The sequence below is a fragment of the Anguilla anguilla genome, chromosome 5, assembly GCF_013347855.1.
Source record: "Anguilla anguilla isolate fAngAng1 chromosome 5, fAngAng1.pri, whole genome shotgun sequence".
Lineage (NCBI taxonomy): Eukaryota > Metazoa > Chordata > Actinopteri > Anguilliformes > Anguillidae > Anguilla > Anguilla anguilla.
Window position 1 is genome coordinate 46,865,178 of NC_049205.1, and position 14,737 is coordinate 46,879,914.

The 14,737-nt window shown below is 38.6% G+C and overlaps 2 protein-coding genes across 6 annotated transcripts; one reads left to right on the forward strand and one right to left on the reverse strand.

The window, feature by feature from the left end:
• On the reverse strand, positions 1-11,758 carry slc30a4 (solute carrier family 30 member 4). 2 transcript variants are annotated; one of them, XM_035417201.1, is made up of 8 exons: positions 11,740-11,758; positions 5,791-6,340; positions 5,400-5,546; positions 4,609-4,762; positions 3,933-4,206; positions 2,856-2,961; positions 2,317-2,451; positions 1-1,892 (listed from the first exon to the last, which is right to left on the reverse strand). In XM_035417201.1, exons 2-8 carry the CDS (start codon positions 6,179-6,181, stop codon positions 1,738-1,740), a joined length of 1,362 nt encoding a protein of 453 aa, XP_035273092.1. In that variant the 5' UTR covers positions 6,182-6,340; positions 11,740-11,758; the 3' UTR covers positions 1-1,737. The 2 variants fall into 2 exon arrangements, with proteins under 2 accessions (XP_035273092.1, XP_035273091.1); XM_035417200.1 differs by lacking the exon at positions 11,740-11,758 and adding an exon at positions 10,827-11,261.
• On the forward strand, positions 11,287-14,737 carry bloc1s6 (biogenesis of lysosomal organelles complex-1, subunit 6, pallidin). Of its 4 annotated transcripts, none has more exons than XM_035417204.1 (6): positions 11,287-11,410; positions 11,788-11,879; positions 12,052-12,211; positions 12,328-12,415; positions 12,510-12,596; positions 13,358-14,737. In XM_035417204.1, exons 2-6 carry the CDS (start codon positions 11,804-11,806, stop codon positions 13,475-13,477), a joined length of 531 nt encoding a protein of 176 aa, XP_035273095.1. In that variant the 5' UTR covers positions 11,287-11,410; positions 11,788-11,803; the 3' UTR covers positions 13,478-14,737. The 4 variants fall into 4 exon arrangements, with proteins under 4 accessions (XP_035273095.1, XP_035273097.1, XP_035273093.1 ...); XM_035417206.1 differs by having other exon boundaries at positions 12,067-12,211; XM_035417202.1 differs by having other exon boundaries at positions 11,334-11,410; positions 11,769-11,879.

Below are 14,737 nucleotides of genomic sequence, written 5' to 3' on the forward strand. Positions count from 1 at the left end.
TACTTTGCAGATGTTCAAAATATTTATTTCAGAATGTTACCACATTTTTGACATTCACATTTTCAGTGACAATATCCCAGTTGTGAAAGTCATATGTATATTAGTACAACTGAAGTCTGACCTATTGAGGCCATATACATTGTCTGCCTATCAAATAAGCTCGGCAGGAGTGTCTCACACACAAGTGTTATCAACTTAAAGGTACAATAATACTGCAACACAGATTTGGCAATGACTAACATGTCATTCAAGTTGGAGGAATGTGCAAATCACTGTGAATTATTTCAAGTCCTGACTAGCTGACCAGAGAATTATACATTTCTTTGCAAAAAAATCACAAAACAAGCATCACCAGAAACCTGACAATGGAAACACTGATCCAATTTCCATCACATTAACACCTATGTTTTTGTTTCTCAAGCCAAAAATTATTCAACCCTTCAATACCCTACTTGGCAAATGCACAAAACTGGTCAAAAGAAATGTTTAAAAAAAAAAATACTTCTGCACTCAATATTGTGCCTCGAGAGGTAGCACACATACGGTCACACATGGGGCTACAGAAAAACCTGTACTTTGCAGCCACCCTTTTCAAATAAACACATCACAAATGTTACATTTTTTAAAACCTGTCCTACAGGGCTCAGGAAACAATTATTTTTCTGGTGAGCTAAGCAATAGTTATTATTCAAAGTGAGACAATTCTAAAGGTGCAGTATTATACAGAGGTTGTCAAATGTTATATTTTATACACATGTGAATGGGCATACAAACAGAACATGACACTGGTGAGATTGTCAGTGCAACAGACAATTTTAGAAATTTTAGACATTTTAGCTTACTGTGTTAACGTCATTCATGTTGCAATCCACACTTTAAACCTGATAACAGAGTGTGTGGCAGGTTTGCATATAATCATTGTTTCTTGATTTGAAATAAATTTTACACGGTCAGAATAAAAATAAAGATTGCCATGTCAGGTAAAAAAAGCAGAACCCACACAGCAGAGATGGTGACCTGCCTAGTTCAGACTACTCAAATTAAGAACAGAAATGCAAACATCTATTCTGCCATTTAAGTTCACTACAATGTTAGAACAATGTTTGAGCTGGCAGTTCTGACAAACACGGAGCCCTGTTACAAAGTGAGCAGCCATTGTGGCTCTGCTATGAAACAGACATTGTAGCCATTATAAGTTCAGGGCTGTCAAAACACACATTTCCATATGGAATCAGATTTAATGATAAAAACTAAAAAGATCAAAGTATGCAGATAGGGAAAGACTGTGCCATTTTTAGCATGACTTGATTTATTAGTCCTACAGAGTCCTAGTCTGCAGTAATTGAAAGCAAAGGAAAAAACAAACAAAAACAAATTGTTAATATCACCTATACACTTTCAGGGTGTGTCAAAGATTTATCAAAAAATGAAAAATAAAAATAAATGCTCCTTTTTTTAAACAAAAAAAGGCTTTGTGTATGCAGGTTAAAATCCCAGCGGTGGGGGCATCCCCAACAAATCTTTATTTCGTGTGTGTATTTGTCAGTGTAAATCAGTTTAATGTCCTTTGGTAATCTTCCCAGTAGATTTTTTGTTGTCATTGCATATCATATTTCTTCAGCTTAGTGCCAGCGTGTTAAGAAAACAACTTGGTCTACAAACCTGTGTTGGTTTATACACCAGCTGCCCTGCTGCTGAAATGGAAGAAATTGGTGTGTATGAGAAGAATGCTTGCTTTCAGGTACTGGAAAGTGTGCAGTTTCTGCATATGTTGGGTGAACTCTGTCTGTAGCACTGCACTTGGACAGTGCACTTGTATATCCCATGTGTAGTCTGCAGCAGGTGCCGAGCCTTTGCTTGGACTTCCTCCCATCGAGTGCCACTGGATGGTTCTGCACACACAAACACACACACACACACACACAAATAAATAAAGTAATGGGAAGCAAGAGATTCCTGCCTAACACACATAACAATAGTGAATCTCTCCATTGATACCAAAACAGGAAGCCAACAACTGAATACTGGATTGACATCTTTAAACTCTTATGCTCAGCTCATGAATTAGCCTAGTCATGAAAAAGCTTTACTGCTGGTCTGAATTTAATGCTTTCTGGTCATCTGCTGGAGGTACAGACCATTACTTTTTATGTCTCCCAGAAGGCAGTCCATTGAATTAAGTTAGTTAAAGCAACCCTCACCCAGACTGCATTTTGTTTAAGCATTTTCTTTTGGAGAGTCTCCAGTTTGATCTTCCAACCTCACCTCAGATGAAAACACCCTTACCGCCAAAGTGTAAAAATGAAGAACACTCACCAAGCTGTAAATGCACCAGAGCAGCAGTCTTGTCTGTTGTCAAAGCCCACACATTCAGATCCTCCACAGAATGCACATCTTCCAGTTTCAACAGGTCTTCTTTGATTCTCGTCATATCCAAGTGCCTCGGAACCCCTGGTTAGAGAAGATGGAATTTCTTGCTTTCAGTGCATTTTGGGATTAGAAAAAACACAGGGCTGTTCACAGAAAATGATCTGTGGTTTACCACACATTTACATCCGACTGGTGATCACTTCAGGAGTCTAAGTATTAGGAAATCAATTGCTGTGAAGACATTTATACAGTTGAATTAAATTTTATTTGTATCACACTTCTTACAGAGAAGCCATCGCAAAGACGCTTCACAGAAAAACAGGAAAATAGAAAAACTGGGAATTTCCAAGCTTGAACTCCCAAAAAACCAGCAAAAATATAAATCTGGTTATTTTTCAGTTTCTTACCATACAATTATGAATAAAAAAGTAAATACACTGAACACAATTCAATTTACGAGAACAACATCGCAAGACAAGTCATACCTTCAAGGACAATGATTCCTGTGTCCCTTACGATTCTCACGGTTGTGAAAAGCACCAGGATGGAGAAAATATATGTGCATATAGGGTCAGCGATCTTGTATTCAGGCTGTGAAAGCAAAGTTTTACATGCAGTTACTTCTCAGTTCGGCTTACCTTTTATCTAAATCAAGGGTACTCAGAAAATTCAAACCAGAAGAGCAAAGCTGTAATGATAAAGTTCCGGCATGGAAAAATTCCAGTGTTTTGTTCTTAGAGGATAGGCATGCTGTTATGGAGATAGCTATATTTCTTATCTATTCAACCTAAAAACTATGTTATGACACACTGCCCATTACCCTATCCTTTGCACAGACAAGGCTTGCAACACAATTCTTTGCATTCAAGAATGCAAGTATTTAGTTGCTACACGTCCTTAAAATGTACTAATTATGAGTCTTGTTATTCACTAGTAATTAATATCCCGTAAAAGAAAGTGGTCAGTTGCAAATTTATACTACACTACTCCATGTATGTTGCCATTAGTTCCGGAATACACATTATAAAAAGAACATATATTGTATATCTGAACTAATGGTAGCAGCCATGAAAATCGGCATCATGTGCAAAAAATTGGCAAACTGTAATCAAAAAGGGCTTCCAATTATACATGAATGACTGTCCCTAGCATTTCTGTTGTCAAAGATAATTCGCCTGTTGATTAACTAACTAGCCTAGTTGTTTCCCTGAATCATGGCACTAGATCCCAGAACAGTGATGAAACTGACAGCTTAACTAAACTGATACTACTGGCACTGCTGATATTTTTAATTTTGAGCTTCTTCCTTCCCATCAGGTATCATGGTTGAAACAGGTCGATTTAAGCGGCAGGCCCAAACTAGAATATTCTGACACTCGCTTAGAGGGGCGGGAGCTTTATTGAAATCGCAAAATGTCATGTGCAAAAAAATAACTGACCTTTGGGTAAATGGGCCACCCACCACAGAGGGCGGCCATTCTCAATGGTTGAGAACCATTTCCCACTGAACCATTGAAAGCTCAGTGCAGTAAAGGTGAGACACAAATTGATAGTTAATGTACCTTAAAGCGGACGATGTACGCGGCTACGAGCACCCCAATGCTCTGTACAAGGTCTCCCAGGGCGTGGATGAACGCGGCCCTGACCGCCAAGCTTCCCTGTGCCTTATGGTGGTTCTGATCTTCCTGAGGAGAGCCGTGTGAGTGAGAGTGCGAGTTGGAGTGGGAATGCGAGTGGGAGTGGGAGTGGGAATGTGAGTGGGAGTGGGACTGGGAGTGGGAGTGGGAATGGGAGTGGGAGTGCAGGTGTCCTGATTGGTTCAGAAGGAAGCCCATTCTGTTCAAAAACAAAAACAAAAACTTTTTAATACAAAAAAAAAAACAACAAAAACAACAACAGCCATTTAATACACTCTGTAATTCCCACACAATAAATAACATAAATATAAATCTTGTTCTGGTAATCCTGACAATAGCTCAGCTGAGTTCATAGTCTTGGCACATTACCATGGTTTAAAACAATCTGACTCTGAAGCTGCAAAAACACTGACCAAGTAACCTTTGACAGTTGTGCAAGGTGAATTATTACGCAAACATTCCACGGGATCCACTTTAGACATTTACTGCATTAGAAGAGTTTCCCATCTGATTATCTTTGGTATATATTAAAATGAGAACACAACAGAAAAAGACTTTGGACCTGACTGTCCAGAAAAAACTTCACATCAGTAAGACTCACATTAGGTTTACTGCAACACCAACTGCAGCAGTTATAAGCATGGCATCGCCATTAATGTCAAAGTCCAGGTGGACAGTTCTCTGAACAGCCTCATTCAAGAGCACTCCAGTCAGTATGTAAATCAGAAGGACACTGATGGCAGCTGAAACCACCTCTGGGAATGGACACAGGGGAGACACAAGTCAAAACAAGCCCATGAGCAGACAGTTCATTCATGCATACAGACCATTTTACCGAGGCTGCAACCTGCTACAGAAAGGTTGCCATCTAAACATGAGAAACTGTTTTATGAAGCTTTTCTGGCTCAAGAATGGATCAAAATACTGTAGCTTAATTGCACTACACATTCATTACACAACATTTTAAACAGCACCCAGAACTGTCAACAACCTACAAGTATTATTTTTTAATAATCATCAATACTCAGTCATGTTTTTTGACACTTTATCCAAAGCTTTTTGATCGTGACTCTATAATTTGACATGAAATGAACCCACTGAAGAGTTTTTTGGAATGTTTTTTTTTCAAAATTCAGTGTTCTAGAACTCCATTGCTTTCAATTATCAGTACACAATGCCTATAATGTAATGTAACATATTGTTACATCGGCATTAGAATTTTCAGTTAAGAACATTTTAATCATTTGTGATCTAGCATGGGCTAAATGTGGCTCTGAATAGCTGGAATGATTCATAAAAGGAAGTTTCAGTAGAAAACCCCTTTCGTCACTTTCAAGAGAATCGTTACTGCATAACGTCAGAAAGAGATGATGAAAGGAGAATACAACCTACCGAGACGATGCAATCCAAAGGTGAATCTTTTTGTGGGAGGTTTTGAAGACAGCCACAGCGCAAGCAAGGACACAACAATACCGATGAGATCCGTTAGCATGTGAAGCGCATCAGTCATAATCGCTAGGCTATTAGCGACATAACCACCTTGAGGCGAATTGTTAAAATTAGTTAATATCATTGAGATACAAGACAGATTACATATTCTTTCATCAAACAAATAGTGCATGCGCTCAGCAGAAACTGTGGCGTTGGCTCAATTAATGAGCACACATGACTACGACACGTTTCTACTTCATTGTTCACTGCTGCTTACGGTGTAGCTTCCTTAATTTTCAATATTTTTATTTGCTTACATAAACAAAATAATAAGATCAATAAAAAGTCTTACCAACAAGTTCGCCTATCATAAAAAGAAAATACAAAACAGCAGCATAGCCGAGCTTTTTCATCACTTTTCTTCGTTTTGTGTGTTCTTTTTTCTTCTTGCATCTCTCACAGCTGTCCATATTTACCCCCGTGCTACCGAGACTAGAAGGGGAGCCCAACAGCGAGTCATCGTCATCTACAATTGCATTCGCAGGTGCCCCATTTGCTTGAGCACCTGCCGAATAATCCTCCATTTCTCCAGACACCACAACTTTCAGATGATTAAATTTGGGGACATCATCCTCCGCCAGTTCTCCAGAGAAATCAAATGCTGCCGTATCACTCAGATCCCAGTCGTCCGGTTCCTTCTTGAAGAGAGACTTCACAGTCTTCAGAATGTTTGTGCCCGCCATGGTTAACGTGAGCTAACTATCAATAATAATAAAATTGCGTTTGCTTGTGTCCAAACAGTTGATAGTCCGAGTACTATGATGGCTGATCGGTATTAAAACGATACATATCTAAAGCACTGCTCTCCCGTCAGCTGCGGAATGTCTCCTTGTTGGAACCATCTACAAAACAAATGTAAAAACATTTAGTGCATGAGAACGAATTGCATATGGCTTGCTGTTCATAAACTGTGCAAGGTAAATTGGTCAACTGTTTCCGCAACGTTAGGCCTAATACTGATGGATTCACCCAAAGTAGGCTACGCCAAGCAAAGAGTAGCCTAATTCAGTCGTCAAAGTAACAGCACTCGGTAACTATCGTATGTACTGGTAGCTAATGTTACGCGTTAATCCCTCTAATCTGTCAGGTATGAACACAGTCTGTGCAGGGAGTTCCACGTACAGGGCACATAAAAAGGAACAGGGATGAGTGGGAGGGGCGATGTCCAGGGTAAAACGTTGTAGCCTACTGACTGTCCTATTAAACTTGCTCATGCTACTTTCGGTTAAAAAAAATCAAATAAAATGAAATTTTAAAAAATCCCCTCGCTAATTTGTTCTTCAATCGGGGATTCCACCGTTTCTTATTTAGTGTGAAACTATTTATTTTTGTTTCATAAGTTCTGAAAAAAAATCCACAACTGTATTCCCTACAAACAGGCCTAATAAATCCCAGTGTTTTTTTTTTTTTAACGCGTTATCTTCCCCTAACGGGAATCGCACGTCATTAAATGTGTATTGTGTAACTTACTTTTATTGTAGGGGTAATATATGGCCCATCATATACACTGCAGTCCGTATGTATTTGGACAGTAATCTTTTGTTGTTTTAGCGCTGTCGTCCAGCACACTGGATTTGAAATGAAACGGTGAATATGAGGTTTTAGTGCACTCTCAGCTTTAATTTAGGGGTATTTACATCCATATCCAGTGACCCATGTAGGGAACACCCTTTCTATGCTTAGTACTGCATGCCAGTATTTGTGGCAGCCGAACATGTGCAAGCCATAACACTACAGTACCTCCACAATATTTCAAAGATGAGGTGCTATGCTTTGGATCATAAGCAGTTCCTTTCTTTCTCTACACTTTTTCTTTTCATCACTTTGGTAGAGATTAAAACTATCCCATCTGTCCATAAGAGTTCCAGAATTCTACTTTTTAATGTACTTTTTCCACAAACTCTAACCTGAACCTGGCCATTCTGTTCTTGAGGCTTCCCAATGGTTTGCATCTTGCAGTGAAACCTCTGAGATTATGCTTGTGTAGTCTTCTCTTTATGGTGGTCTTTGACACATCTACGCCTACATCCTGGAGAGCGTTCTGGATCTATTCGACATTGAAAGTATTCTTCAGTCATGCACTATAGTGGTCTTCCATGGTTTGCTAAATCTGTGCTCACCAGTGCACTCTTGTTTCTTAACAATGTACCAAACTATTGATTTTGTCACACCACGATGGACCGCTTCACTGGCCTTGACACGTATTTGGTCCTCATGCTGAGAGACACCAACAAAATTACTCCAAATGCAAATGACACACATACAATCAACTCATTTGTTAGCCTTTTTGTGCATGAACTAGTGATGCAAAAACACACAGCTGGCAAACCAACTGTCCAATTACTTTTGGTCCCCAGAAATGGGGATCGATGACTAAAAAGGGCTACACTTCCTACATGGTTCATCCAATATGAATGTAAACAACTGCAAATTGAAGCTGACAGTCTGCATCGCAACCTCATTATTCATCGTTTCATTTCAAATCCAAAGTGCTAAAACAACAAAAAATGTGTCACTGTCCCAATGCTTACAGACTGTACTAAACATCTTGATTCATTTTCATTGGCTTTAAATTTAACATTTTTTTCTATTTGTTTGTGTTCGGCAAACTATTCTTCTGATTTGTCATTGTAGTACAATTTCAATAACACCCCACAGGCATAGACAAAGACTTTGCAACGTACTTGGAGCTTAAGACAAGGACAACATAGAAATGGTTGCTTACACTAACTTTCAAAATTATGTTTATACAAGTGCTCCTAAGGAAATTTTGTAGGCTGTGCAACATGTATCCTACATTGTATTCACTGATGAAGACACACATGTTCCCAAATAAATGGCTGGAACTGACACCAACTTCTCCAGATAAGCTCTTACTTGTCCATATAATGACTTTAACAAAGTGGCACCACTAGTGGGAACACTTGTGCTAAAGGCATCCAATACAAACTAAGAACAAGGCAGGAACACAATACAAAAAGACAAAAACCATCCATTCAGTGACTTGGCTGCCACATATCCATTCATTCCAAGGCATATACTGTCATCAGCCACAGACCTGTAATGTTGAGATTAGCAAGCAGTGTGTCATGTGAACTGACATAGGGGTTATCACATGAACCAGACAATCTGATTTCAGCAGAATTGTCTGTTTACAGCCAAATTATTGAGGTAAAGGCACCTTCAAAGTGCCAGATAAGCAAATGGCAGAGCATGACATCACTACACTGTACAAGATGGTTCTGTTGTGGTAGAAGGGGAAGCTGAGCAGCAGGCTAAATCTGTTGCTGTAAAAAAATATGTAAAACAAATTTATAATAATCTTAAATAAAACCAAACATTACATTACAACAACAGATGTTACCATTGGTGTACAAGAGTACTGCACCTAAGATTTTGGTGATTTGCCTATCTAAGGAATTCAAAGACATTTGAAAAGCACATTAGGTTACGTGCAGGATTAAATGCAAGGCGAGAACAGCATTTTAATACTATGATTTTGACGCTGGATATTATCCTCATAAACAATGCCCCACTTAGGAACACAAATGAGACTTGTCTCTCCAGCAGTCTTGAGCTGGAATCAAAGAGCAGTCAGATAACCCCTCTGGTGTTTTTAGTGGTTGTTCTTAGGAAGCAAAATGACTTGCAAATGAGAATCTACTACAGGAAATGTAATTGAACAACAAGGCACAACGCATATCCCATGCCAAGATTCAAAGTATCATTTATAATCAATGTGTAAACTTAACTGAACAGACCAACAACTACGCTTTGTAAGCCAAAGTAAACACCACTATATAGTTCACCTATCTTTACACAGCTATACTGATAACGCTATCCCAAAAATTGAATAACCTGTATTCTGATAAATTGTTTTAATATATATTTATGGATTTACTTTATTGTGTATTTATGGAATTGTTTTAAATTGTACTTATTTATCTGCTCATTGCTCTAATCAAGGCTCCCTTGTGAAAGAGACCCTGGTCTCAATGGGATTCCCTGTATAAATAAAAGTATCTTAAAACAAATCATATAAGCGAAAAATGTAGATTAAACATCATACGTAGACTTTTCAAAGTTTTTACCAACTTGGCTTAGCTTTATTAGTGAAATTGGCTACACATTAGCTAGATAGCATACATGCTGTATCAAATTCAGTTCCACTGATTGAATAAATGCAGGTGAATTACCGAGCTAGCTAAGTTGCAACTATAAACGGTAACAGCAGTGCCCTCAGGGGGAGACATCTTGACACAGAACAGGATTTGATACAAAAGCTACCCACCCTCGGGCATCTAGCTGCATAACATAACTAGCTAAAAGTAACGTTATATTGCATAAGCCATTTTGCCGTGCCCTCGTTAAACTGCACTGAAAGTAATAATAGCTTGGTCAGGTACCCTATGTAGCCTAAATATCTTTCTCATAACATTTTGTTAGCTGGGATCATTGTAGCTAATTTATGAAACCTTTTTTCCGAGAATTGTGTTGCAGTTCCGAGTACATGGTATCCACAAAAAAGTGAGGTGGAAGCTGTATTTGCAAACTTGTTTTTATTTTTATCACTGTTGCCGAAGACAAACTCATAATATATCCTAACTTAACAGCAATGCTTGGAAAGCCTTCTACCAACGATAGGTTACAAAAACAGCACAAGAACCCCGTCTACTGGCGTAAAATGGCATTTCCCCGAACTGACAAAGTCTAGGTGAATTAGCTGCACAAGATCTAACGAGTTCAACTGTCATTTTGTTGTTGCCAAACCGGCAACTAGCTGTGTTCTGAGGGCATCTAGTTGGCTTTTTGGCGAGCCTAGCTAGGTCTTATGGCTAGCTAGAAGGCACAAATGGCAGCTAGTTAGGGAAATGTGACATCTAGCTAAATGACATGACCAACTAGCCAACAAAACGGACAGCTAGTTATCATAATTCGGTACCTAACCACGAAAAAGGATCAAATGACAAAACGGCTTGCCACAAACATCAACACATATCTTCTGCAAAAGTCCGATCAGAAGCAATTAGCCCAAATCATAAAATCAACGTTTACACTGATAGACTATAATACTGACAGTAGTCAGCTTGCTTGTTGTTAGACGCTTACCTGTACGGATCGTCCAACATACCCAATTGTGCTGTACGAGCTGCTTGCTAAACCAACTGTTTGGACCAATTAACTAGTCTGCATAAGAACATTTCAGTGGTTTGGACAACCAAATATGCAAATAACACGACATATTAGCAAACAATAACAGATAACCGTAACATAAATGAATCCGTGTATGGATCACAGCAATTGATTCCGAGGGGAAATGCAACTCACCGTGCCGTTGTCTGTCGCCTTCTGTTTATTGTAATCAAACCACATAGGAAGCGAGACGAGCAGAAGACGCGGTGACGTCCTGAATGTTATGAACAATATAACGAATGACAACTAGCGATACCTATCTAGATTGTCCCTTGGATATGACTTTGATTACCATAATGCAGCATAGATGTCGTCAACATATGGCTAGCTGAAATGGTGCATAAGTACTGTGGTCTTTGTGAAACCACCTCCTCATCTAGCTAGTTAGCTATTAACTTTTCGATTATTTGACAAGCATGCACATTTTGCACCAAACCTCCCGATTACAGTTACCACCACAGACGCTGATCCAGAATCACATACAACTCCAGGCATCGGCCTGTCGATAGCCGTATTGTGCGACGAAAACTAATCGAGGCCAGGATGCGTTTTTTCCCTTGTGTTTTTGTATTTCTGCAGTCTACATAGAAATTCAGAAGAAGCGAGCGGGTAGTTTGGTTGACTCCACAGTGAGTCACATGAGTCGAATTAAAGCCAGTCACATGAGTTGTTTTCGTTGTGTATTTCCGGGATAGAGAGGAGAATTTGAATGGTTTATGGTATGCGGGGCTATACGATTCTTCTCAGTCGGATAACTTTGCAGATAGTTAATATGGAGACGATGGCGGATAACTAGCAAGCATTATTTGAATTATATTTTTATTGGCGATTTAGTTGCTTCAGTAAAGCCGTGTGTACTATAACGTTAACTTGATAGCTAGGTTGCTAACAGTGATTTGCGGACATGGCTGGAGCCATAGTTGTATTGTTTTTTGGAGATGATCTGAGCTCTGTAGTGTGAAAGCGTGTATCCAAGCTGTCAGACAAACTCCACAGTGAAGCCTGAAGCAACACCCATATTCGCTCTCCTTTAGATAAAATTGCTTACCAATTTGTTTCTGTTTGTAACCTCTGAAGGAACCATCTTTGTTCCTAGATTGAGAGAATATCCAATGGAGCAAGAGGGAAGGGAGGAGGAGCAGCCATCATCATCGCAGAGTGACCCTGCACCTACCAGCGACCACAAAGGTGTCTTTGGGGTTTTTATGTATCATTGACTTGTTTGGATATATAGTCCATCTGGCCTCACATTAAAATAAAGAGAAAATTTGCATTTTCAAGTGTTAGTACGTTTATAAAAACAGCCACCGATACGCTACGAGGATTTGTGATTTTTTTTGTTTTTGTGTCTTACAACCAGACTTTGCTTCTACAGACTCCAGTTCATTGTGTGCAGAATTAAGCCCTCTGGAGGACATAGTATTTGTGGATAAGCAGGCTGTTGAGAAGCTAACCAGTGGACTCATCTCTCATTACCTACCTGACTTGCAGAATTCAAAACGGGCCCTTCAGGAATTAACGTAAGCATCTTCCATGTCTCGTGTATACGGTTCAGATTTAATACAAACATTTGTTTTGCTATTGTTAATTTTACTCATAAAATGACAACTCTTCATTGTTTTGCAACCCCTGATAGACAAAATCAGGGGATATTGCTTGATACACTGGAACAAGAAATAACAAAATTCAGAGAGTGCAATTCGCTGCTGGACATGCATTCACTGGTGAGTGTATCTTAATTAATTTTATTTTTGTAAGATTTGAGCATTCCATATACTGTTGGAACATTTTTATTCCTAACTACAATCATTGTTTCAGTTTACAGAGGCAAAGTTCTACCATAACAAATTAGTGAGCATACGTAAGGAAATGTTGATGCTTCATGAGAAAACAACAAAACTAAAGGTTTGTAATTTTTCATTGTTTATTTATTACACTACACCAATACATTACATTACATTACACTCATTTAGCGGACGCTCTTATCCAGAGCGACTTACATTGTATCCAGTTATACAGCTGGATATATATACCGGAGCAATGCAGGTTAAGTACCTTGCTCAGGAGTACAACGGCAGTGTCCTACCTGGGAATCGAACCTGCAACCTTTAGGTTACAAGACCAACTCCTTAGCCATTATGCTACATTGCCTCCCTCCCAATACATTGATCCAATACAACATGGGTGCCCAACCCTGTTCCTGGAGAATGACTGTCCTGTAGGTTTTCACTCCAACCCTTACAAAGCACATGTTATTCAACAGCTAGAGATCTCATAAAGCTGCTAATTAGTAGAATCAGGTATGCCAAATTAGGGTTGGAAGGAAAACCTTCAGGATGTTTGGTCTCCAGGAACCGGATTGGGTACCCCTGTAATACAAAGATGAATTCCACATGATTGATTTTATTTTAAATGGTGGATTAAGAGATTAAAATGGAACATGTTTTTCAAATCAAACGCTTGTGCATTAATACATCTTGAAAGTATTGGCCAGCCTGTTTGTTCTTGTCGTTGCGCTCCATTATATCCCTGAGTCCAGCATCTGTGTAGGCAGGTGTGTGTACTCATTGGTTTGAGGGATACAAAATGTATTTGGGGGGTTTTTTATTTTTTTTATTTTTTTTTTTTTTTATAAAGGGAACCTTTTGTCTTCCCATTGTTCACAGAAAAGAGCTTTGAAGCTTCAGCAGCAGAGACAGAAAGAAGCCCTTGAAAAAGAGCAACAACGCGAGAAGGAGCTTGAAAGAGAGAGGCAACTCATTGCAAAACCTGCCAAAAGGACATAGGTCCACCTATAACAAGTGTGGACTACTGTCATTGACGTTAGTTTTATGTGTCCAAGGAAGCTGCCAGAATTGTGCCTCTCATGACAAACTAGTGGTGTATTCCACAGGTAGCATTGTATGCAGAAGCCACTATATGAGGTTTTGCATCCACTCAAACAGCCCTGCAAACAGTATTACTGTAAGTAATACTATTTTAGAAATTAAAATATTTATTGTCTGGAATTCATTTCCTTGTTAACTGATTGAAGTTTTAATGCCCCAATGGTACCCGCACTCTGTATATCTTGAAAAATTCAACAAAAATTTCAACTGGTATTACTTTGTACTTGGGCCTAATTAACATTTTAATTAATATGAACATTTATTCTGCTATTGAGACCCAAGTAATGTGCCATAGAAGTGAGGATACAACATTTTTTACTGTGCCAGGTATGAAGTACATTAACATATCAGAACTTTGCATATGATTTTTCATTTTGTGTCATTTATGTTCTCCTATTTTGAAATATTGCCCTTTAGGTTACAGGATGCAAAGCTTGTAGATTCCAATCATCTAATGAATATCTAATAATTAAAAAACAGTTGTGTTGAACATGTAGCCATATTTATTTCAACTTATTTAACAAACGGTACTGTCAATGCTTCAGCACAAGATACTTTACATTAGATCAATATGATACCTGAGTGACTCATTTGTAGTGCACATTTTGTCAAATCAGTCAAATCAGATTTTAGATATTTATGTCTGAACTGGATTGTAAGGTATATATGTGGGTCCCATCTTTTGAGATTGATTTGACTCATCACTGGTGTTAGTCGGTGAATAGCCATGCTAAAATGCTTTACTGTAATTCCCTGGCAATATAGTGTTCCAGTGTTTGTTACTGAATCCCAAATATGGAAACCCAAAGTCTGATATTGAATAAAGTGTTTCAGATCAAATTTAGTGAAATACTTAAAGTAGATGGTAGTTTATCCACAATGGATGTCCAAATGTAATATTTATCATATTTTTTCATGAGTGATATCTCTGTAAATTTGAGCTGGCTTACATCACTGAAGGACGTTCAGGTAACAGAAAACTATTTGGTTAGAGTATTAGCGTACACAGAAATGGTTCCACAATTGTGTCCAACATTTCTTGGTTTTTACTTGGATCCTCTCTGAACTGAATTGAGAATTATTACTTTAATTTGATGTGGAAACACAATATAGAAAGTATTTGGAAAGTGAGCCCAAATTAAAACTTTTTTGACTATG

Excerpts from the sequence above, each read along its gene's own strand:
- slc30a4 (XM_035417201.1), bottom strand. The coding sequence starts at position 6,181 with ATGGCGGGCACAAACATTCTGAAGACTGTGAAGTCTCTCTTCAAGAAG. Across the intron at positions 4,763-5,399 it reads CTTTGGATTGCATCGTCTCG|AGGTGGTTTCAGCTGCCATC; the intron begins GTAGGTTGTATT and ends GTCCATTCCCAG. Across the intron at positions 2,452-2,855 it reads AGGAATCATTGTCCTTGAAG|GGGTTCCGAGGCACTTGGAT; the intron begins GTATGACTTGTC and ends TTCTCTAACCAG.
- bloc1s6 (XM_035417202.1), top strand. Across the intron at positions 12,212-12,327 it reads CGGGCCCTTCAGGAATTAAC|ACAAAATCAGGGGATATTGC; the intron begins GTAAGCATCTTC and ends AACCCCTGATAG. Across the intron at positions 12,416-12,509 it reads TGCTGGACATGCATTCACTG|TTTACAGAGGCAAAGTTCTA; the intron begins GTGAGTGTATCT and ends TCATTGTTTCAG.